This window comes from Trichechus manatus, unplaced genomic scaffold (genome assembly GCF_000243295.1).
Source record: "Trichechus manatus latirostris isolate Lorelei unplaced genomic scaffold, TriManLat1.0 scaffold00231, whole genome shotgun sequence".
Lineage (NCBI taxonomy): Eukaryota > Metazoa > Chordata > Mammalia > Sirenia > Trichechidae > Trichechus > Trichechus manatus.
This window is the reverse complement of record NW_004444167.1, coordinates 3164709-3188158: the sequence shown is the minus strand read 5'-3', so window position 1 is coordinate 3188158 and position 23450 is coordinate 3164709. Positions and strand designations below refer to the sequence as shown.

Sequence of the window (23450 nt, the reverse complement as noted above, 5' to 3'; positions counted from 1 at the left end):
CAACCCTCCCAATCCTGGGCATCCCTCCTCTAGCTTAGCTATCAGATGCCCCTCACCACATCTCTCCCTCCCATATCTGATTTGTGCTTTTTTTCTCTCAATAAAAAAGTAGCTCTGTGGGGAGCCACCCCATTCAACCCCCTATTTGTCCCTCTTATAACTTCTCCCCATGTTAAGAAGAGTGATCATAATAGTTTCCAATATTCATACCTTCAGGAGACAGCATCCATTGATCTGTGATAAAGTTAATTACTTTAGTGGATTTCTTTTTTACTTTTATACTACTTTAAGCTAAACTTATTTTAAGATGAAAGTGATACTATCATCAGATTAGAATATCAATAAGCTCCATGTTGTAAGTACAGAGTTTCTTTCTGAAGCTGATCCAAGAGATTCAGGGAAAGATAGCAAGAGTTTTTAATATTGCCAGCAAGGCTCTGTATGCATTTAACTTTGAAATGTTCTAGATGAAAAATGTTAGATTGTTAAGTGTGAGAACTGAACTCTGCTTGGAACAAAGGCAAATGAACTTAAAACCTATGTTTTGGAATCTAAATCTGAAAACTCTGCCTTTAAAACTTTTTTTTAATATGTCTTAAATTATATTCAGAAATTTACCTTCATTAATATTTTTCTTACATGTAATCTAATCTAGATTATCTACAGTTATTAAGATGATATTTTGACTTGCTTCATATTTATATATGATAAAATTTGTAAGGCCTTATCCTTGAATTATGATCTGCTATAGGCACTCAGCTGCTAACCAAAAGGTCAGCTGTTTGATCCCACCCAACAGCTCTATGGGAGAGATGACCTGGTGATCTGTTCCAGTAAAGACTACAGCCTAGGAAACCCAATGGGGCAGTTCTACTCTTGTCATATAGGGTTACTATAGTCGGAGTTGACCTGAAGGCACGCAACAACAATCCATTTAGATAGAGTTGAACAAGAGGAAGATCAAAATGAATTCCCTACTTAAAAGACATGTTTCTAGAGAATATATAAATAGATAATAGAAAACAGTGAAAGATAAAGTGATTCTTCTTAGGATGGTGCTTTGTATCACTCTATGATGCTTAATCAGTTACGATGTGCTGGGAATTGAGTAGTGAATAGAATAGGGAACCACCACCATTTAGTAACTTCTCTTGCATTGAAAATTACAATGTGATTTGATTATTTTATTTGAAGAAGTAATAATTACTGGAACTGATAAAAGATTGCTTAAATATCCCAGAGATGGCAAGGACAGCTTCATAGAGGAAGTGTTATTTGAGCTGAGTTTTGAAGAACAAGGCTTAAATGAGAGAACATTTTAAATAGAGGAAAGAGTGAGTACAAAGAAACAGATGTGAAGGAGAATGACACGGAGTTTGATAGGCCTAAGGTACTATTGTGAGGATGACACAGTACTGGGCAGCATTTTGTTCTGTTCTACATAGGGTCACTGTGTGTCCGAACCAACTCTAAGGCACTTAACAACAAGGTACACAATGCAGAGTGGAATGCGATCAGGGTGGGTACTTTGACAAAAACAGGTCATTAAGGGTCTTATACACCACACTAAGATACTTGAACTTCACCTTTAAGCAAAGGAGAGTCGTTGAGAACAATTTTTATCCGAGAAGAAATGCTGTATGATTTCTAATTAGGAGAAAACATTTTAGCAGTATCATGGAGGGTAGGTAGGAGTTTGCAAGACTAGAGGCAGAAAGATGTAAGGAAGCCCTTTCAACCCCAAATAACCAAAGCAATCTTGTAAAAGAAGGACAAGGAAGGGGGACTCACATTTCCAGACCTGGAAACATATTACAAAGCTACAGTAATCAAAACAGTCTGGTACTGGCATAATGATAGACATATAAACCAAAGGAATAGAATTGAAAGTCCAGAAATAAAGCTGTACATTTTTAGTAATTTGATTTTTGACAAGGATGCTAAGTCCATCCAATGGAGAAAGAACAGTCTTTTTAATAAATGGTGCTGAGACAACTGGATTTCTACAAGCAAAAGAATGAGCCTACACCTCTGCTCACACCATATATAAAAACTAACTGAAAATGGACCAAAAACTTTACTTAATGTAAGATATGAGACCATAGAATTCCTAGAAGAAAATATAGAAAAATACGTTGGTACCTATTTTTTGACAGTGGATTATTAGATACGACACTGAAAGCATGAGCAACAAAAGACAAAATAAATCAAAAACTTTTGTTCTTCAAAGGAGTTTATCATCAAAGTGAAGAGACGAATTGGGAGAACATTTTTGGAAGCCATACATCAGATAAAGATTTAATATCCAGAATATATGAAGAACTTTTAAAACTTAACAAAAAGACAACCGAATCAAAAAATAGAGAAGCCATTCTAGGGGTAATTGCTAGTGAGGAAGAGGAGGTAAGGGAAATTCAATAAATATATAGGAGATATAATCAACAGAACCTAGTGAACAATTAAAATGTAGACTATAAGTAGGAATTTCTGGCTGAGTCTAAAAGTTTTAAAACTGCCTAGATGATGACTAGGAATAGAGGAGGCAGAATTTTGAATGTTTGAAAAGCTGTGGCTTCTACATGCTTTTGAAATTGTTTGAGTTTTGTTTTCGGTGTTAATACTTTTATTACATGTATATACTTCCTTCTGCAAAATAGCAAGGAAATAAGAGAAATTATTTTGCAAGTTAGAGGAAAACATGGTTGTTAAGAGCAGTACTCTATGGTGGTGGTAAAAAGGTCATAAAAGGATGAAGTCAATTATCATACTTACACACTTGCATAACTTCATTTTCATAAAAAAGAAAGTAGATATAGTAGGATTTTTCAATCCCTTGTTATGAGTAATATGTATAAATTGTATTTTTTAGTGCATTAGAAATTCCCAATTTATGTTGATTTATAAAATAATCATTATCTTAAAAGGATAAAAGCTTCTTATCGTATTTTGCATATCAGAGTTCTTTATTAAAATAGATTTTGGGGAAAAATGTACATTTACGTCAGTAAACTATAAATTATCATAACTCAGTTAATAAGCTGTTTCAGTCAGTGCTTTGGTTAACTGCATGGAATATCAGGATGGCACCTAATAAATTACAAGGTACTAATTCTTCTAAAAATACTAGATCTACAGTAGCTGGTGCTCTGACTGAACTTTGGACTCTGAGTGTTCTAGAGCCCCATGTGCTCAGGATGCCATGTTTAACAACTAATTTTTAACAGTAGAAGTACTATCTTTGAGAACATCTTCTGCCCTTCTTTCCCTTGTCAGAGCCCCAGGCTGAGCATACAGCACTGACTTGATGAAACACTGTCTTCAGGAACTTAAATAGCTTCTGATAACACATACAACTTCCCTTTGAATATATTCTTCCTTGATCTATAAGACTGGGGATGCCTCTCAGCTGTACTTAGTAAGCCCTTGGTAGCTATTTGTTAATTGAACTAAAAGGTCCTGCTAAATTGATGGAAATCAGTGTGCATTCAGTCTTCTCTTCCCTTTCCTGTTTGATTTCCTTTTGTAGTACTTTTAGGGGAAAGAGGTATGTCTTCAGCTCCCTCACCACGGTATTGAAGAGAGACATTTCAGAGAGAGAGCATGTACTCCTAGTCCTCTCCTTGAGTGATGGTCCTGAGGGCTGGAACGGTCCCAAACCCTGATGGGGATGTGTATATACCCTCTAGTGATTTCAACATGGAATTTATTTGTAACCCATAATCAGAGATTATCATAATGGGCTGTCTTACTTTCTCCTTTACGGATTTCTTGTATCCTGTCCATAAACATACAGGTATTCTTCTTCAGGGTTCCCAAGTGGATTATACTTTTTAAATCAATGCATGATCATTAATAGGGTAAAATTAAAGTTATCAAAAAATACAAAGCACTAGGAATCTTATGCTGAGAGGAAGGTTCATACATTCAACATATGTTGGCATTACGCTTTTCCAAATTGTTGTTGTCAGGTGCCGTAGAAACGCTGTCTGGTCCTGTGCCATCCTCACAATGATTGCTATGTTTGAGCCCATTGTTGCAACCACTGTGTCAGTCCATCTTATTGAAGGTCTTCCTCTTTTTCACTCACCCTCTACTTTATGAAGCATGATGTTCTTCTTCAGGGACTGGTCCCTCCTGATAACAGGTCCAAAGTATCTGAGACGGAGTCTTGCCATCTTTGCTTCTAAGGAGCATTCTGGCTGTACTTATTGAAGACAAAAGGCAGTCATGGTATATTCACTATTCTTCGCAAACAGCATAATTCAAAGGCATCAATTCTTCTTCAGTCGTCTTTATTCATTGTCCAGCTTTCACATGCATATGAGGCAGTTGAAAATCCCATGGTTTGGATAAAGCTTACCTTAGTCTTCAAAGTAACATCTCTGCTTTTTAACACTTTTAAGAGATCTTTTGCAGCAGATTTACCAATGCAGTGTGTTGTTTGATAGGGGAAAATTAAAGTATCAAAAAACAGAAAACACAGAGATGCAAAAATACAAAGCACTAAGAATCTTACACTGAGAGGAAAGTTCATACATTCAGCATATGTTGGTATTACACTTTTCCAAATCATCATGATTCAAAGCCAAAAAAAAAAAAAAATAGAACTATAGTGAAAAATGGTTGTATCAGAACAAAATGCATGTTGGTTTTATTATTGTTCTTAACTCTTGATGCATCTGTGGGAACTTTGGCAACCATCCAAATATAGCCCTGTATTGTTCAAGTCATCCTCTTCATCAAACATGTATTGAGTTCTACTGTGAGTAAGATACTGGGTAAGGTGCAGCAATTCCTCTGTGGTAGGATGATGGCAAATTATATTATCAAACTCAATAATTTTAAACTTTTAATAGGGAACACTAAGTACCATATATGCAAAAGTCAGTAAGAATTTGTTGAATGAAGTTGATTGGTGACAAGTGGCACATGTAGGTGTTATGGGACTCAACCCAGGAAGCAAAATGCCTTTTTTATTGCTGAGAGAGTAAAGCAAAGCACAGCAATGACTAACTTGTCTTGTACATGACATTATAGCTATGATACACAATGAGCAAAATTATTAGCATCCCAATCTTTTTGAAGGGATGTCATCTGCAGTTTGATTTTACTATCAATACTGTGAATTCAGGTTTTTATTAAAATCCCTGTTAATATCTAAATTACAGGAGTGATGACAGTATAGCTTATTGTTTGGATGCTTAGCTCTAGTAAATACAGTTAATCTCTAGTGTCTGTAACAATTATCATTTTTGTCTTCATTCACAATAATTGAATGATGTTTGTAGTTGGCTTTGGTTTCCCCCAGCAGGAGACCTGAAGATAAGTATTTATTTGGAAAATAATCTTGGGAGGTACCAGCAGAAGGGTAGGGAAGTGACACAGCGAAGGTAGGGTACATTAATGAGCAGGTTACTGATGACGGCAATAGGAGTTCAGTCCCAATGAGGACATCTAAGAGATGATATGGAACACACCTCCAGAGTTGTTGCACTGAGGGGAGAGAAAGCTGAGCTATATTTTCTCTGAATCCCATTAGTCAATGGTTGAGGAATGCACCCAGGAGCGTAAACTCTCCTACACTTCCAGTCTGCTCTGCACAACCAGGGAAAGCCTTCAGGCAGAGAATCACAGAAGCTTACAGTAGAAATCCACAGCAGGTACAGGAATTGTGATTGCTGAAGGAATATTGACCAGGAACCAACAGCATACGCTACAGTGGTCTTCTATGGATATGTAATATTTTAAATTTTGTTAATTGCTTAAACTTTTGACTTGAAATCTTCATGTATTATAATTAGAATGATGCACCGGTATTTTGCACGTGACTCAATTTCTCTCCAAGAACTTCCTCCACTTTCCTACTGTTAGACCTAAAACCTATTTTGATTGTTTCAGTCCCTTCCCACTGACTCCTAATATAATCAAGCATATCCCCTTCATTTTTCTTCCCTCCTTGTATCTATTGTCAGTCTCTTTTAATAAATGCCCTGCCTTTCACAGGAATCTTTCTCTGTCATTGATCTTCTCTTTGTCTCTGGCGCATTCAGACCCTCCTGTATTCATTCCTTCCTTTTGGCATTGCCGTATACTCAACTCTTTTCTGCCTTAAACAAGCAAAACAAAAGAATGTCTCTTTTCCCCACCTTCCCCTTTTGCTAGAGTCTTCTCCCCCTTCACAGTCAGATTTCTCACAGGTTGTTGAAAATCACTCTATCCATTTCCAGTTCTCCCACTTTCTCACTCCAAGCTGACCTCTGCACTCATTCTTTACTCCACTAATGGCCTCCATGCTTCTAAATCCAGTGAATGTAACTGGCTTCGGGTCACTTGGTCTCTATGAGGCTTTGACTGTACACCACTCACTTTTCTTGGGAGTTTAAATTGCTGTAGTAACACTGGTATTACGAGTCATTCGGACACCACATTCTCCCGTACTCCTGTTCCCTTTACCCCTCTGGATTCACCTGCCTTGGATACTTTCCTGGCTAATTTTCTTTCATGGGTTCTTTAAATGTTGGTGTTGAGGACGTTTTTTCCTTTTTGGTTTATATTCTGATCTTAGGTGAACTCATCTACTCCTTGGACCCCAATTGTAGTATATAATAACTGTAATAATAATAATAGCTAACATTATGAAACACATTAATACCTGGCATTGTAGTATAATCTTCACAGCAACCAGTGACGTAGTTTCTGTTAGTTTTTGCTTGCTTTAGAGATGAAGAAACTGAGGTGCATAGAGGTTACCCAGTTATAATTCAGTGGAGTCAGGGACTCCCCAATATGTATTTGTAGTTCAGAACTCCCCAGTTAGCTACGGATAAAAAAATACAACAACTTTTATATTTCTTTCACGTGTTTGTTATAAACAGTTTTTATAAATTAATTCATTTAATCTTTTTAGCAAACCCATGAGGTGTAGGAATAGTCATTACCCATATTTTACACATGAAGCTACTTGTCTAAGATTACAAGGTTTGCATAATCTAGCTGTACCTGTTTCTACAGCTTTATCATATTATTGTCATACTCTCTGTCTTCTACTGTATTGGACTTTTTTTACTTCCCCACAGAATTCATCTATGTCCCACTCAGAGTCTTTGAATGTGCGGTTTGCTCTGTACTGCTAAGAACTAACTCTTCTCTTGTGCCCACCTCACCCACACCACATCTAAGGTTATTATAATGTATCTGTTTGATCTCACTGAAAGGTAACTTCATCAAGAAAATCAGCCCAAATCCTCCTGTCCCTATTGCTAAGCTGGGTCAGGCTCATTGATTGATTCCCTCCACAAATATTTATTCAGGGCCAACTTTGTTCCAGGAACTGTTGTAGATTGTTGGAGTACATCAGTAAACCAAACACAAATATCCCAGTCTCCTCAGAATTCTTGTGTTAAGCAATGTACGTAACAAGCAAATTATATAGAATACTAGAAGGTATCATGCCTATGGAAAAAAGAATAAAAAGGAGCAAGGCAAAGGGAGTCAGAAGTGCTGGGGATGGAGAGAATGTGCAATTTGAATTAGAATGTCCAATTTGGACTCATTTTAATATAGTGACTTTAGATCAAAGACTTAAATAATATTTGTTACATGTGTAAACAGTGCCTGACACATAGTGGGCATTATATAAACATTTGTTAAAATAATTACATATATACATACATACTTAAATAGGTGAAATGAGAGTGTTTGCTATGGGCTTATTGGGATAAGGGCCTCCCAGGCAGAGGAGAATGCTTGTGCAAAGGGAAGACATATTTGATGGACATCCAGGAGGCCAGTGAGGAAGGACTGAGTGAGAGGAGTTACAGGAGATGAAATTGAAAAGGTAGCAGGACACCTGATTATGATGTGTCCTTTAGTCCAGTACAAGGACTGTAGCTTTTACTCTGAGATAAGGTGTTATCGTAGGGTTTTACAAGGAGGAGTAGCATGATCTGACTTACAAGTTAAAAGATGAGTATGTCAGGAATGGCAAAGTAAAGACTTCCAACAATTTGCTCTTCCACAAAGCAACAAGAACACTGGCAAAAATTATGACATCAACTTTCTCATAACTCTGGAAATTAACAAAAGCCTTGCAACAATTCAGGGAGCATTTATTCACAAAACAGCTGAATCACAGTGATAACAGTCATCTTTGTGGCGTTTTAACTTGCCCTATTCTATCCCCTTTCGTCGGCTCTGTGCTAGTCTTGAAAACCAACAGCCTTGTAATGATGTTAATTGTGCAACCCAGCAGCTTAACAGCCACTGCAGAATAGGTTTGGAGTTCCCCTAAAAACCGCATTCCTATAGAATTGTCACTATTTCACCTGTATGGCAGCTCCCTCAAAATGTTCAATTCTTAGGGCTTTTCTTTATTTGAATTGACTCAGCTTGCTCTGTGTAAACAGTCTTATCCCTGGAGCATTTGTTGAAAAATATTTGCAGCTGTTGTTTAACATCACAGCTGCTTGAGCAGAAATACCAGTTGCGGCTAACAAGAGGCTGACCAAAAGATTTGAAAAGAAAAACTGAAGACTGAGATGACAATATGGGGCTTTGAAACAAAAATATTCATGGGAAACTTGAAGGCCGCCCACATGTGCAGGGCTATGGGATACCCAGGAAGTACCTGAGAAGGCCGTAATCTCTAACCTATGGATGACCTTGAGGCTTTGCATAAGTGGGAGGGGAAGGCTAAGGCAGAGTTTTAAACTGTCTGCTGGAGTGTTGAAAACATACTTCAAAACACACATACAGCTCTTGAGTAAAGACTGGGAAGACTTACTGAATCTATTCGTTTAAGAATATAGCCATGCAATCGTTAGCTAACCACTAAGCAAACCTAGCAGATACTTCAGTGGTCACAAAAAGCAAGAATATATAGTTCAGTAAAGTCACTAAACAAACTGCAACAATAACAAACCTGGGAGGTAGGAATAGTCTAATTTTCAGAGTTACCACTGTTTACTATTTAAAATTTCCAGCTTTCAGCAACAACAACAACAAAAAATACATTTCATGAGAAACAAAACAAAAAACAGGAACCTATGACTCACATATAGGAAAAAAAGAGTCCATAGAACTGACTATGAGGAAGACATTGGAGTTACTACAGAAGACTTTAAATCCCTTTTTGTAGATAACTTTTAAAACTAAAGAAAACCATGTGTAAAGAAGAAAAGGAGTCCCTTATCATTCTAAATAGCCAAAGCAATCTTTCAAAAGAAGAACAAAGCAGGAGATTCCTGATATCAAGATATAGTGGAGAGGTACAGTAATTAAAACAGTCTGATACTTGTACAATGATAGACTTATAGGCTAATGGAACAGAACTGAGAGTCCAGAAGTAAACATCTACCATCAGTTGAATTTCGATAAGGGTGCTAAGTCCATCCAATCAGAAAGAATAGTCTGTTTATAATTGGTGTTTGGACACATCAGTTTATACTTGCAAAAGAATGAATCTGGATCCATCCCTTACACCATGTACAAAAACTAACTCAAAATTGACTGGAGACCTAAATGTAAGAGTTAAAACCATAAAACTCTTAGAAGAAAACATAGGGGCAATGCTTTGGGACCTAGCTTTTAACAGCGGAGTCTTAGATGTGACAATATAAATGTATTTTGGTTTCTCATTCTTTTTTTTTTTTTTTCTATCTGATTTAAAAAACAGCCACCTAAAGCCATAAAGTAATATTGTACTGATAGTTTTTTGATGCATAAAGATATAATTTGTATGACACAAATAGTGCAGAGAGCAGTGTGAGAGAGGAGCCGTATTGGAGTAAAGTGGTTCTGTACTATTGAATTTAAGTTGTTATTAATTCAAACTAGATTGTTTGAAGGGACTGAAAATACAACTAAGGAAGAGCTGTTTCCTCAATGTAGAGTTGACCTTAATGATGCAGGTAGAATAAAGCTTTCAGGACCTTCATTTGTTGATGTGACATGACTCAAAATGAGAAGAAACAGCTACAGTCATCCGTTAATAATTCGAATGTGGAGTGTACAAAGTACGAACCTAGGAAAATTGGAAATTATCAAAAATGAAATGCAACACTTGAAGATTGATATTGTAGTCATTAGTGAGCTGAAAAGGACAGGTATTGGCCATGTTGAGTTGGACAGTCATATAGACTACTGTGTTGGGAGTGACAAACTGAAGAGGAACAGAGTCACATTTGTTGTCAAAAATAACATTTCAAGCTCTATGTTGAGGTACAGTGCTGTCAGTGATAGAATAATATCCATACACCTACAAGGAAGACCAGCTAATACAATTATTATTCAAATTTATGCACCAGTCACTAATGTGAAAGATGAAGACATTAAAGATTTTTACCAACTTATACAGTCTAGAATTGATCAAACATGCCATCAAGCTGGATTGATAATTACTGGTCATTGGAATGCAAAAGTTGGAAACGAAAAAGGATCGGTCATTGGAAAATGTGGCCTTGGTGATACAAACAATGCCAGAGATCGAATGATAGAATTTTGCAAGACCAATGACTTCGTCAATTCAGATACCTTTTTTCAACAACATAAGATGCAACTGTACAGGTGATCCTCGCCAGATGAAACACACAGGAATCAAATTGACTACATCTGTGAAAAGAGATTATGGAGAAGCTCAATATCATCAGTCAGAACAACCAAGAGCCAACTAGGGAACAGACCAGCAATTGCTCATGTGCAAATTCAAGCTGAAGGTGAAAAAAATTGAAACAAGTCCATGAGAGCCAAACTACAACTTTGAGTATATCCCACTGGAGTTTAGAGACCATCTTAATAATTGATTTGATGCATTGAACACTAATGACTGAAGACCAGATGAGTTGTGGGATGACATCAAGAAAATCATACATGAATAAAATGAAAGGTCATTACAAAGACAGAAAAAGAAAAAAAACCCACTAAACTGGATGTCATAAGAAACTCTGAAATTTGCTCTTGAACATAGAGTAGCTAAAGCAAATGAAAGAAATGAAGAAGTAAAAGAGCTGAACAGAACATTTCGGAGAACATGTCGAGAAGACAAAGTAAAGTATTATAATGAAATGTGCAAAGACCTGGAGTTAGAAAACCAAAAGAGAAGAACACTCTTGACATTTCTCATGCTGAAGAACTGAAGAAAAAATCCAAGCCTTGAGTTGCAATATTGAAGGACTCTGTGGGCAAGAAATTGAATGAGGCAGGAATCATCAAGGAAGATGGAAGGAATACAGAGTCACTGCACCAAAAAGAATTGGTTGACGTTCAACCATTTCAGTAGGTAGCATATGATCAAGAACTGATGGTACTGAAGGAAGAAGTCCAAGCTTCACTGAGGCATTGGCAAAAAACAAGGCTCTAAGAATTGATGCAATACCAATTGAGATGTTTCAACAAATGGATGCAATGCTGGAAGTGCTCAATTGTCTAAGCCAAGAAATTTGGAAGACAGCTACATGGCCAGCCCACTGGAAGAGATCTATATTTGTGCACATTCCAAAGAAAAGTGATCCAACAGACTGTGGAAATTATCAAACAGTATCAATAATACCACATAATATTGAAGTTGTCGGGGATTTCATTTCACTTGGATCCAGAAACAACACCCACGGAAGCAGCAGTCATGAAGTCAAACAATGCATTGCAAGTAAAATTTTGCTGAGCATCATTCAAAAGCAGCTGCAGCAGTTTATCGACAGGGAACTGCCAAAAATTCAAGCCAGATTCAGAATAGGACTTGGAAGAAGAGATATCATTGCTTATGTCAGATGGATCTTGGCTGAAAGCAGAGAATTCCAGGAAAATGTTTACTTGTGTTTTATTGAGTATGCAAAGGCATTTGACTATGTGGATCATAGCAAATTATGGATAACATTTCGAAGAATGGGAACTCCAGGTCACTTAGTTGTGCTCATGTAGAACCTGCACGTAGACCAAGAGATAGTCGATCTAGTGGAACAAGGGGATACTGCGTGGTTTAAAATCAGGAAAGATGTGTATTAGGGTTGTATTCTTTTACCATGCTTATTCAATATGTGTGCTGAGCAAATAATCTGAAAAGCTGGACTATATAAATAAGAACGTGGAATCAGGACTGGAGGAAGACTCATTAACAACCGGTGACATGCAGATGATACAACCTTTCTTGCTGAAAGTGAAGAGGACTTGAAGCACATACTGATGAAGATCAAAGACTACAGCCTTCAGTATGGATTATACTTTAACATAAAGAAAACAAAAATCCTCCCAGATGTTCCAATAAGGAACATCATGATAAATGGAGATAATATTGAAGTTGTCAGGGATTTCATTTTACTTGGGTCCACAAACAACACCCATGGAAGCAGCAGCCATGAAGTCAAACAATGCATTGCATTAGGAAAGTCTGCTGCAAAAGACCTCCTTAAAGTGTTAAAAAAAATTGTGGTGTTGGTGAAGAATATTCAGTACACCATGGACTGTCAAAAGAATGAATGAATCTGCCTTGGAAGAAGTACAATCAATGCTCCTTAGAAGCAAGGATGGTGAGACTGTGTCTTACAGACTTTGGACATGTTATCAGGAGAGATCAGTCCCTGTAAAGGACATCATGCTTGGTAAAGTAGAGGGTCCGTGAAAAAGAGGAAGACCCTCAGTGAGATGGATTGACAGAGTGGCTGCAACAATGGGCCCAAGGATAACAACCATTGTGAGGATGGCAGAGGACCAGGCATTGTTTTGTTCTGTAGTACATAGGGCTGCTATAAGTTGGAACCAACTTGACGGCACCTAAAAACAACAAAGTGTTAAAAAGCAAAGACATAACCTTGAAGACTGAGATGCGTCTGAACCAACCCGTGGGATTTTCATTCTGCTCATATCATGGGAAAGCTGTACAGTGAATAAGGTAGACTGAAGAAGAATTGATGCATTTGAATTATGCTGTTTGCAAAGAATATTGAATATATCTTGTACTGCTATAAGAACATACAAATCTGTCTTGGAAGAAGTACAGCCAGAATGTTTCTTTGATGCGAGGATGGCAAGATTTTGTCTCTGGTACTTTGGAAGTGTTATCAGGAGGGCCCAGTCCCTGGAGAAAGGTATCACGGTTGGTGGAGTAGAGGGTCAGCAAAAGAGAGGAAGACCCTCAAGGAGATGTTTGACACAGTGGCTGCAGCAATGGGCTCAAACATAGTAATGATTTGTGAGTATGGTACAGGACTGGGCAGTGTTGTACATATGGTTACTATGAATCAGAACCTACTGCACTGCACCTAACATCAACAACAATGCTCTATTATGACCTCATGCATACTGATAAGATCTTCAAAGATCCTATTTCCAAACAAGGTTATGATCACAGGTACCAGGAATTATGACTTTAACACATCTTTTTTGAAGGCTCACTCCATCTATAACATCATCCAAACTAGCTACACTGTCTTCAGTCTCCTCTGATTCACATTCTTGTTAGTTACTACTGAGTTGACTCCATATCATGGTAACCTCATGTATAAAAGAATGAATCCTGCACCGTTTTCAAATAATTGCTGTGTTTGAGTCTGTTATTTTAGCTAATGTGTCAGTCTATCTCATTGAGGATTTCTCTCATTTTCTCTGACCCTCTAGTTTATCAAACATGATGTCCTTTTCTAGGCGTTGTTCTTTCTTGTTGATGTGTTCAAAGTAAGCAAGCCAAAGTTTCCCCATCCTCTCTCCTAAGGTTGTATTTCCTCTATAACTGGTTCATTTGTTTTTCTGGAAGTCCATGATACATTCAGTATTCTTCACTAACATCATAATTTGTTTTCTGTCTTCCTTTTTCATTGTCCAGCTTTCCCATGCATATGTGGTGACTGAAAAGACTGTGGCTTGGGTCGGGGTCACCTTAGTCATCAAAGTGACATCTTTGCTTTTTAAAACTTTAAGGAGGTCTTTTCTAAGCAGATTTGTCCAATGTGATATGTCATTTAATCTCTTGAATGCTGCTTCCATGGACATTAATTGTTGATCCAAGTAGGATGACATTGTTGATAACTTTAATTTTTTTCTCCATTTGTCGTGATGTTGTTTATTGGTCCCGTTGTGAAGATTTTTGTTTTCATGTTCAGGTATAATCCAAACTTAAGGCTGTAGTCTTTGATCTTCATCAGTAAGTGCTTTAAATCATCTTCATTTTTGGCAGCAAGGTTGTTTCATCTGCATATCACAGTTGTTAACGAGTCCTCTTCCAATTCTGATACCACTTTCTTTTTCATAAAGTCCATCTTTACAGATTATTTGTTCAGCATACATGTCAAATTATTATTCTATAACATAACCTTGGCCATACCATTCTCAAATTAAAGTCTTTCAGTGATTTTCCTTCTCTTATGTATATAACGGGTCCCTGGTGGCATAGTGGTTGAGAATCCAGCTGCTAATCCAAAGGTTACCAGTTTGAATCCATCAGCTGCTCCTTGGAAACCCTATGGGACAGTTGTACTCTGTCCTGTAGGGTTGCTATGAGTCAAAACCCATTCGACAGCATCGAGTTTGATATTTTGGTTTTGTGTATATGACTACCATATTCTACTTACAGAAGCATGTCATGTCTCTTGAGATACAACCTCTGCCTTTCTTTACAACCTGATACCCCACCATTTTGCACATGTTAAGCGTGTTAATGAACTTAACTACTTGGGAGATTTGACTTTTGCACAATATCCTTCCTCCAATTTGTTGGCTATAGAATGCTTACCGTTCTTTGAGAACCACAAAACTAGGAAACTCCTAGACGTCTTTCTCCAAGATGCTCCTCTGAACATCAATATGCTATCTTCTCAGTTATAGCAGACATTTATTGTAGTATATTTATGATGTATTTTTCCTACTATATGGTGAGCCCCTCATAAACAGAAAGTTGCTTTATTCGCTTTTTATCATCAAATATTTTTCTTCAGTGATTCTTGTGGAATAAGACATCTTAGCTGGACTTTATTTTTGTTCTTTCATAGTTTTGCCACAACAGATGCTTTTTTAAAGAAGATTTTATTGATATTGTATGCTGTATTACCTGGTAAAGAACAATGAAATTCAGTTTCATTGAATTAATTTAAACCTTACTTGAAATTATATGTTCATTTTGAATATACTTTAGGACAATGCATTTTTTTCTATGAAGCATGTCAAACATTTAGAAAAGTATAGAGAATAATGTGATTAATTCAGCAGCTGGCTGTGTCAAATCTTAGGATTTTCTCAAAATTGAATATGGTCAATTTTAAAAGAAGGAAAACATTATAAACACATTAGAAGTACCCTTGGTGCACCTCTGCAGGCTGTTCCCCTTCCCTTCTCCCCAGTGGTAGCTGTCATTCTGAATTTGATTATTTCTAAGTATCACTCTTTTTTCTGTTTACCACGTGCATTCTTTTTCTCCTAAAGTACCTATTATTAACCTCATGGTGTTTTGCCTCTGAAAAATTTATATGGAAGATTTTCTTACTTTTGCATATTATACTGTTGGTGTTTCTGAAGTAAAATACTTAGCCGATATTTGAGGTAACTCATGGTGAATGTTTCTGCTGCTAACAGCTGCTTACTGTTCAGCAGTTCAATTTTGGTTTCCACTGAATCAGTGATTTCTTCAAATGCATTCTCTCCTTTTGCTAAACTTTCTGTTACTTTACTGGGAACCTGTTCCCTGGGTTTTCATCTTTCCTCCATCGATGGGCTCTTTGGAGTCTACTTTCACAACTGACAGGTGCCTTTTCCTTATGAGTAGTGACAGATATTTTTGACTATTTTTAATGTTGAGAAAATATTTTGGAAAAATATGTATGTTCTAAATGAATTATAATCAGAGCTCATATGTTTATCCAAATGTCAAGCACCAGACATTATGCTAATCACAGTGAGCAGAAATGACATAGTCCCTGTTCTTTAAGAAGCTTGCATGTGGCTGAGGAGACAGACCACGTACAGAACAAAAAGGAACGAAAAAACGAAAGCAAAAAAAGATTAAAGTATGAAAATAATAGCAGCTTCTAAAAAGTCCGATGAAAGAGACAAAGAAGTGACTGAGAGAGAGAGAATGAGAAAAGAACATTTCATTAGACAGGGAGGATAGTGACTTCCTGCTCTGAGGAGAGAACATGTAAGCTGAGACTTAAAGACAGATAATTAATCAATGACAAATGGAAGAGAAGAGGGTTATAGCCAATTCAAAGGCTCTGAGGCAGGACGGCACTTGCTGTGGCCACTAAAAGTGGTCAGTACTTGAGAGTATCTAAAATGCAGAGACCGAGGTTGCTACCAGATCAGTTCATTTGTTTACTCTGTGACATACATATGTCACACGGTATGGAATATTTTCACAGGTGTTGGCAGCACAGTTCCACTCTGCTTAAATCCATGTTGTTGTTGTTAGGTGCCGTTGAGTCGATTTCAAGTTTTTGATACCCCACGACAGAGTAGAACTGCCCCATAGTGTTGTCTAGACTGTATTCTTTATGGGAGGAAATCAACAGGTCTTTCTCCAGCAGAGCTTCTGGGTGGGTTTGAACCACCAACCTTTTGGTTAGCATCTGAGCACTTAACCGTTACTTCACCTGGCCTCCTTCTCTTAATCCACATGGGAAAACAAAACATAAAATAACTATGGATCAACAAATCACTGTCACAAAGTCTAGAAATAGCCTAAGTCTATGTAATCTCATCTCTCTCCCTTTTCTCTTCTGGAAAGAAAACTCATGATCAAAGTTTGCATTTTAAATATAGAAACGTAGCAAGTTGTGTTAGATGATCAAATATTTATAGACATCACACTAAAATATTTCACAATCAGGATGACTGTAAGAATAGTATTGACAATAATCCGTACTGGTTGGTTACTCTCTGTGCATCCGTCTACAGAAATCCCCAAAGTTTCATTACCAAGGATCCCTTTCCAGGCTCAGGTAACTGTTGGATGGTCGTGTTTGCCTTGGTGATTTTTCTGAATTGCCGTAGCAGGCAGATGCCCTTTTGAGTGCATAATTCTTTAGCTTTGTTTATGAAGTCACTAAACCATGGAGCCATTTCTTTTCCTTAAGGCAACTTGCATGTTGATACTCTACGTCTTTTGGTGTTGCTCTGACTACTTAGTGCTTTGAGGTTAACTCTAATTTTTCTCCTCCAATTCTTAGCTAACTTCTCACTACAGCCAATAGGTACTGGTAACACACTCCATTACCATTTACTTGCCATCTGGCATATAGTGGATGTTCTTCAAATCATTAGCATCAATTTATTCACACATTTTTGTCATCTCTCTCCCCTTAACTTCATCACTCCAGACTAAACAGATTAAATACTACTCCAGATTAAGGAGAATAATTTCATTTGCTTCTTTTTTGAGTGAAAATGACCTTAATATTTTGATGTCTCTTCTATGGAACATTTTAAATCAATATCTAAAACAACTCTCCAAACCAAACCAAGCCGTTTGCCATGGAGACTGTTCTGACTCATGTTGACCCTATGTGTTGCAGAGTAGAACTGCTCCATAGGGTTTTCTTGGCTGTAATCTTTACAGGAGCAAATCTCCAGGCCTTTCTCCTGTGAAGCTGCTGGGTGGGTTCAAACCACCAACCTTTCACTTAGCAGCTGAGCACTTAATTATTGCACCACCAGGGCTCCTTATTAGAAATCTAATTGTGGTTAAATTATGAGCCACTATGGAACCATAGAAGGAGCCCTGATGACACAGTGGTTAAAGTTCTTGTCTGCTAACCAAAAGGTCGGTGATTCAAACCCACCAGCTGCTCCGTGGGAGAAAGATGTGGTAGTGTGCTTCAGTAAGATTACAGCCTTGGAAACCCTATGGGGTAGTTTACCCTATAGGGTTGCTATGAGTTGGAATCCACTTGACAGCAGTGGGTTTTTTTTTTTTTTTTTTAATCTTTGCAGAAGCAGATCCCTAGGCCTTTCTCCTTTGGAGCCACTGAGTGGGTTCAAATCACCAATCTTTGGGTTAGCAGCCGATCACAAACTGCTTGTGTCATTCAGGGACCTAAAATAACTAAAGTTTTATTCAGTTGTTCATTGAGTAAACATTGTGATATGATTGATTTGGTGTCTGTTAGAGGAAAAAAACTTGGGTCCCGTTTTTACAATTTCTTTCTAATAGCATATATAATACAGTTCCAGGACTGGCTACATACTTTGCGAGACTTAGTGCAAAATGAAAATTCAGGGACACTTATTCAAAATTAATAATTTCAAGACAGCAAAAGCAGAACTTTAAGCCAAGTATGGGAACCTTCTGAATGCGCACATGAGGCTGACTTTGGGATAGGTGAAAGCTGAGAATTTACTTTACAATCATGTTCCCAGTGATTTTTATAATTTCATAAATAAGGTTTTGGATTAATATTTGCTGTTGTTATTGTTGTGTGGTGTTGAATAAATTCTGACTCACAGTGACCCTATAAGACACAGTGGAACTGCCCTTTAGGGTTTCCAAGGCTGTGATGTTTATGGAAGCTGACTGCCACATCTCTCTCCCACAGAGCGGCTGCTGGGTTCAAACCACTGCACCACCAGAGCTCCTTTATAAAAAATAAAAGTGAACGAGCACATTTATTTGGAGCACTATGACTGTGCTTTTGGCACAAGATATTCCAATGAATAAAATATGTGGTTAATGCTAAACTACTTTTAGTTTCAACTGTATTGATAACTGTGGTATAATGTGGTGGATCAGCCTGAGGACTCAGGAGCCACATTACTTGGTTTCTAAAACCTGACTCTATCTACCAGCTCTGGATACCAACCTCCACCAGCTTTGGGTCATTGGGCACATTTCCTCAGCTTTCTGTGCATCAGTTTACTCATATATAGCAATAATAACAGGATATTATTATATTTCAAATCATTGAAAGAATACCAGGTCTATAGTAAGCATTCAAAGTTTACTCTGTTATTCAAAATCCTTTATTTCTTTTTTTGGCATCAGTATATACAGTATGCCAGATGTAGTTTACTGTCTTTGATGGTTGGAGAGTAATGTTTAGTTTAATATTAAACATATTTAATGATATTTGTGTGGAATTAAATTTGACAGTTGGTAGATGAGGTGTTCAGCTCATGATAATAGAAATTAATGATGTATTTTTTCCTGCAATAGAATTGAAAAGGTTTTTGTTTTTTAAACCTTTTATTTGAACTTTTTTTCCTATTACCATTTCTCTTTTTGTAAAATCAAAGATCTAAATCACCTGGTTAATACAGCAATCCAGTTAATTGTGTTACAGTTAATAAGTTACGTATTTTCACATCCAGTTCAATCCAATCTTAGCATTGCAAGCATTCTTAAGTACATTCAAAGGCAAACTTGTTTTGGAAGTAATCCATTATGATTTATGTAAGTTACTTGCTTGTATATTTTATGTCGCTGGATAAGAAAGCTTTTTATGTTAATATGAACTATATTTATTTATAATGATTAAAAATCTATTTTACTGCTTTATGGAAGGAGATATACTGCTATAGAATCTACAGACTAAATCTCTACCATTATGAAATGCCATTTGAAATATTTAGTTTAAAAATCAAATTTAGGACCATATAAAACAGTAACCAGACTCTTTATTTTTCAGTATTGGTGATAAATTTATTGTAAACTAGCTCACTTGAAGATGGTTTCTAAGAAACTATTCATTGTCAGTAATATAAACTTAAAACAGAATACTTTAATCAGATACGGCCTCCAAGTAAGAATGTAATAATACTGCTGGGCATTTTGCATTTAGGACTGCAGAAAACTATTAAATAACTGAGCAGTATAGATATTTTTGTTGGTTGTGAAAGTTGAAAAGAAAGTAAAAAGCAGTACTACTAAATATCACACAGCTTTCTAACCATACTGTGTACTTGACCGCTTCTCTGTCCTGTGGCTCTAGTTATGTAATATCTATATTTAATCTTTTTTTCTTATATCAGACAGTATTACAGAAGTCTTCACTAACATCTACGTGACCAGTTTTGGCCCTGTCTCAGATACAGATATGGTAAGTTTTTTGGGTTTTTTTTTTTAATATCATTTTTTACTTTGCATAATGGGAAGTGTGAGGGGTAATTTAGAATAGACAAGTATTTTTACTGTTATGAAATTGTATATCTATCCTATGCCTATTTAGTCTGTTCTGATACATGGAGAGTTAAGGGTGTAAATTTGATTGTAGATACTCAGGTCTAGCTTGAGTGTTTAGATCAGCCCTTTGCTTAAGTTTCTATTCTCTTTTCTGGCTTGTCTCCCTAGCTACAGTGTAAAAACAATTACATAAGTAAAAAAATATATATACTGAGAACTATTACAGTTCTTGCTTGGATATCCATAAGTAAAGTATGGACAGTTTCATGGACAAATGCTTCTTACAGACTGTCATCATGGACAGTGTGACAAGTGAAAATCTTCTGATTGGCTTTGCGTAAGGTGGCTGATTGTCATGTTATCAACACAATCTACATACATAGTTAAAAAATGAAACAAAAAAAATTAAACCAGTTGCCATCAAGTTGATTCTGGTGGAATCTCTGGTTGGTACAAATGGTTAATATGCTTGGCTAGAAAGGTTGGAGGTTCGAGGCCACTCAGAGGTACCTTGGAAGAAAGGCCCGAGAATCTATTTCTGAAAAATAAAACATTGAAAACCCTATAATGCACAATTCTACTTTGGCACATATTGGGTCATCATATACATAGTAAGCTCGTTGCTGTGGAGTCGATTCTGACTCATGGCAGCCCATGTGTTACAAAGTAGAACTGCTGCATAGAGTTTTCTTCCCTGTAATATATATATATTTTATTTCTGGTAAAAATATACATAGCCAAACACATACCCATTCAGGAGTTTCTGCATGTACAATTCAGTGACATTGGTTACATTCTTCATGCTGTGTCATCATTCTTGCTATCTCTTCCCAAATTCTTTTACCACTATTAACTTAGACTCACTGCCCCCTAAACTTCTCATCTGTGCTTTAGAGTTACTGTTGTCAATTTGATCTCATATAATTATTTAATAGAGCATAATGCTCAAGGCAAACATTCTTTACTAATTTAGCTAAGCTGTTGTTTGGTTTAAAGATGACTTCAGAGGATAGTTTTGGTTCAAGGTTTAAAGATTTTCTCAGGGCAATAGATTCAGGGGTTCCTCCAGTCTCATGGGTCCAGTAAGTCTGGATTCCATAAGAATTTGGAATTCTGTAGCACACTGTCCCGCTTTTGATTAGGATCCATCTATTGAATCCTTGATCCAAACGTTAGTAATGGTAGCTGGACACCATCCAGTTCTTCTGGTATCAAGCAAAGGAAGCTGTAGTTCATGAAGGTAATTAAACTCCCAGTCCAGTTCCTCCTCTGATTCCTGAATCACCTTCTTCTGCTGCTGTTCCAGGTAAATAGAGACCAATTGTTTCTCATTGATGGCTGCTCACAAACTTTTAAGACCACAAACACTATTCAGTGAACTAGTAGGTAGAACAGAAGCTCTAAAAACATTATTAGGGCAGTTGACTGGACTGTCCCACAAAACCATGACCCTAATCCTTCCAACCAAAAAAACTAATCCCAAGAGGTGTTTGGTTGTTCATAAGTAATATCAGTAGCTCCTAAGTAGTATCATTCGTATTTTATGGAAGCAGATCACCAGGCCTTTCCTCTGAGGTACTGCTGGATAGATTCGAACCACCAATCTAGGTTAGTAGTCCGGCGCAAACTGTTTGTGCCACGCAGGGACCTTAATACATAGTAAACCAAAACAAAAAAACCTATTGGCATCGAGTCAATTCCGACTCATAGCAACCCTGTAGGACAGAGTAGAACTGCCCCATAGAGTTTCCAAGGAGTGACTGGTGGATTCAAACTGCCGACCTTTTGGTTAGCAGCCAAACTCTTAACCACTTTTCTACCAGGGCATATTAGAATCTTGACTTTCTGTGGAACTGGTGTTTATTTATTTATTTTTCTTTTACATGAGACAGGTAAGAGAGGGAAACTGGGTGGCCTAGAAACATAAAAGATAATTCTTGATTAAGTATTAACATTTTAGTAATCAATCTCCCATTTCTACTGGCAACACAGTGCTCTGTAATAGGATATTTTGTTGAAATAGTTTTTTATAATGATTTCTATAACTTTAAGATATTACAATCTATACTTCAATACACTGGTTAATATAAATTAGAAATAATGATTTATCATTGCATAGATTTGGATGTGATATTAAGGGTTAATGACAAGACTGAATAGAGTTACTACACTGATCTCTTTATGAAGTTGTAGTCCTCTTTTTTTTTTTCTTCAGCCTTGTAAGTGTGCTTTTAAGGTTGTCTTTTTAGCAGAATTTATTGATGTTACATTGAATATATGTATGCATTTAAAAATGACAAAGAGCTAAAGGTTAATACTAGGGTTAAAAATGGTTTGTGGAGTGAAAGGTTTCTATTTTATAACCAAACTGAATTTATTGGTAATGACTTATTCAATATTTCAGTTATTGAATAAAATCGAGAAGATTATTTTGAGAAAACTCTGGAAGACTTTGTTCACAAATATTTCTTATGCTAGGGGTGGGGGTCAGAGGCCATACGTGGGCTAGACAATGCTAGTTAACCTAAGAGGATTGTAAAATTTGAAGTTATAGAAGGCATGGTGTAATCCTTCTGTTGGAAAAACAAAAACATAATCTGAAGTGTAAGAAATGATTATACACATGTTCATTCCAGGGGAAACTGAAAACACATAGCTTAAGAATATTTTTCAGTGACGAAAAACTAAGTCTGTGTTAATGTTTCAACAGATATATCCGAGAGCAAATAGTGTGCAATGGGTTCATTTGTAGGTGCTGTAGATACAAAGCACAAATTCTACATAGGTAACAGAGTGAGTAAAAGACTGTGGAACAACAGGAACAGTGAGCAGGAATGTTAATGTTGGGAACCCTTGAGCATCTTCTATTCTCCTTGGGTAGGTTAGAGAATATTCCTGATATACTCTGTATGCCAATCTGTCATCATATTCCACCAGCTATAAACATCTCAATTAATTGATTTAAGTTTAAAGAGTTAACGACGTCAATTATTGAGTAAAGATATCAGTCTTCCATTTCTGTTGCTAACTATAGTGCTCTGTAATACATATTTTTTAATTTTATTTAACTCGTTTTTTTATTACCACCATACAAAAATTTATACATACATTGTTATGTGACTCTAATTGCTCTCCCCATACTGTGACAGCACACGCCTCCTTTCCACCCGTGATTCACCAATTCCATTCAGCCAGCTCCTAACCCTCTCTGCCTTCCCATCTCACCTCCGGACAGAAGCAGCCCATTTAGTCTCTTGTATCTACTTGAGCTAAGAGGCACACTCCTCACGAGTATCACTTTATGTCCCACAGTCCAATCCAATCCCAGTCTGAAGAGTTGGCCTTGGAAGTTGTTTTC

The 23450-nt window shown here is 36.9% G+C and overlaps 1 protein-coding gene across 2 annotated transcripts in view; it reads left to right on the top strand.

Moving 5' to 3' along the window:
- Positions 1-23450, top strand: part of GABRA2 (gamma-aminobutyric acid type A receptor subunit alpha2) — a 160544-nt gene that overhangs the window by 38634 nt on the left and 98460 nt on the right. For both annotated transcript variants that reach the window (XM_004389029.2, XM_023742989.1), the window contains exon 3: positions 19942-20009. In XM_004389029.2, the coding sequence (XP_004389086.1) occupies positions 19942-20009 (68 nt within the window). The remainder of the gene's footprint in view (positions 1-19941; positions 20010-23450) is intronic.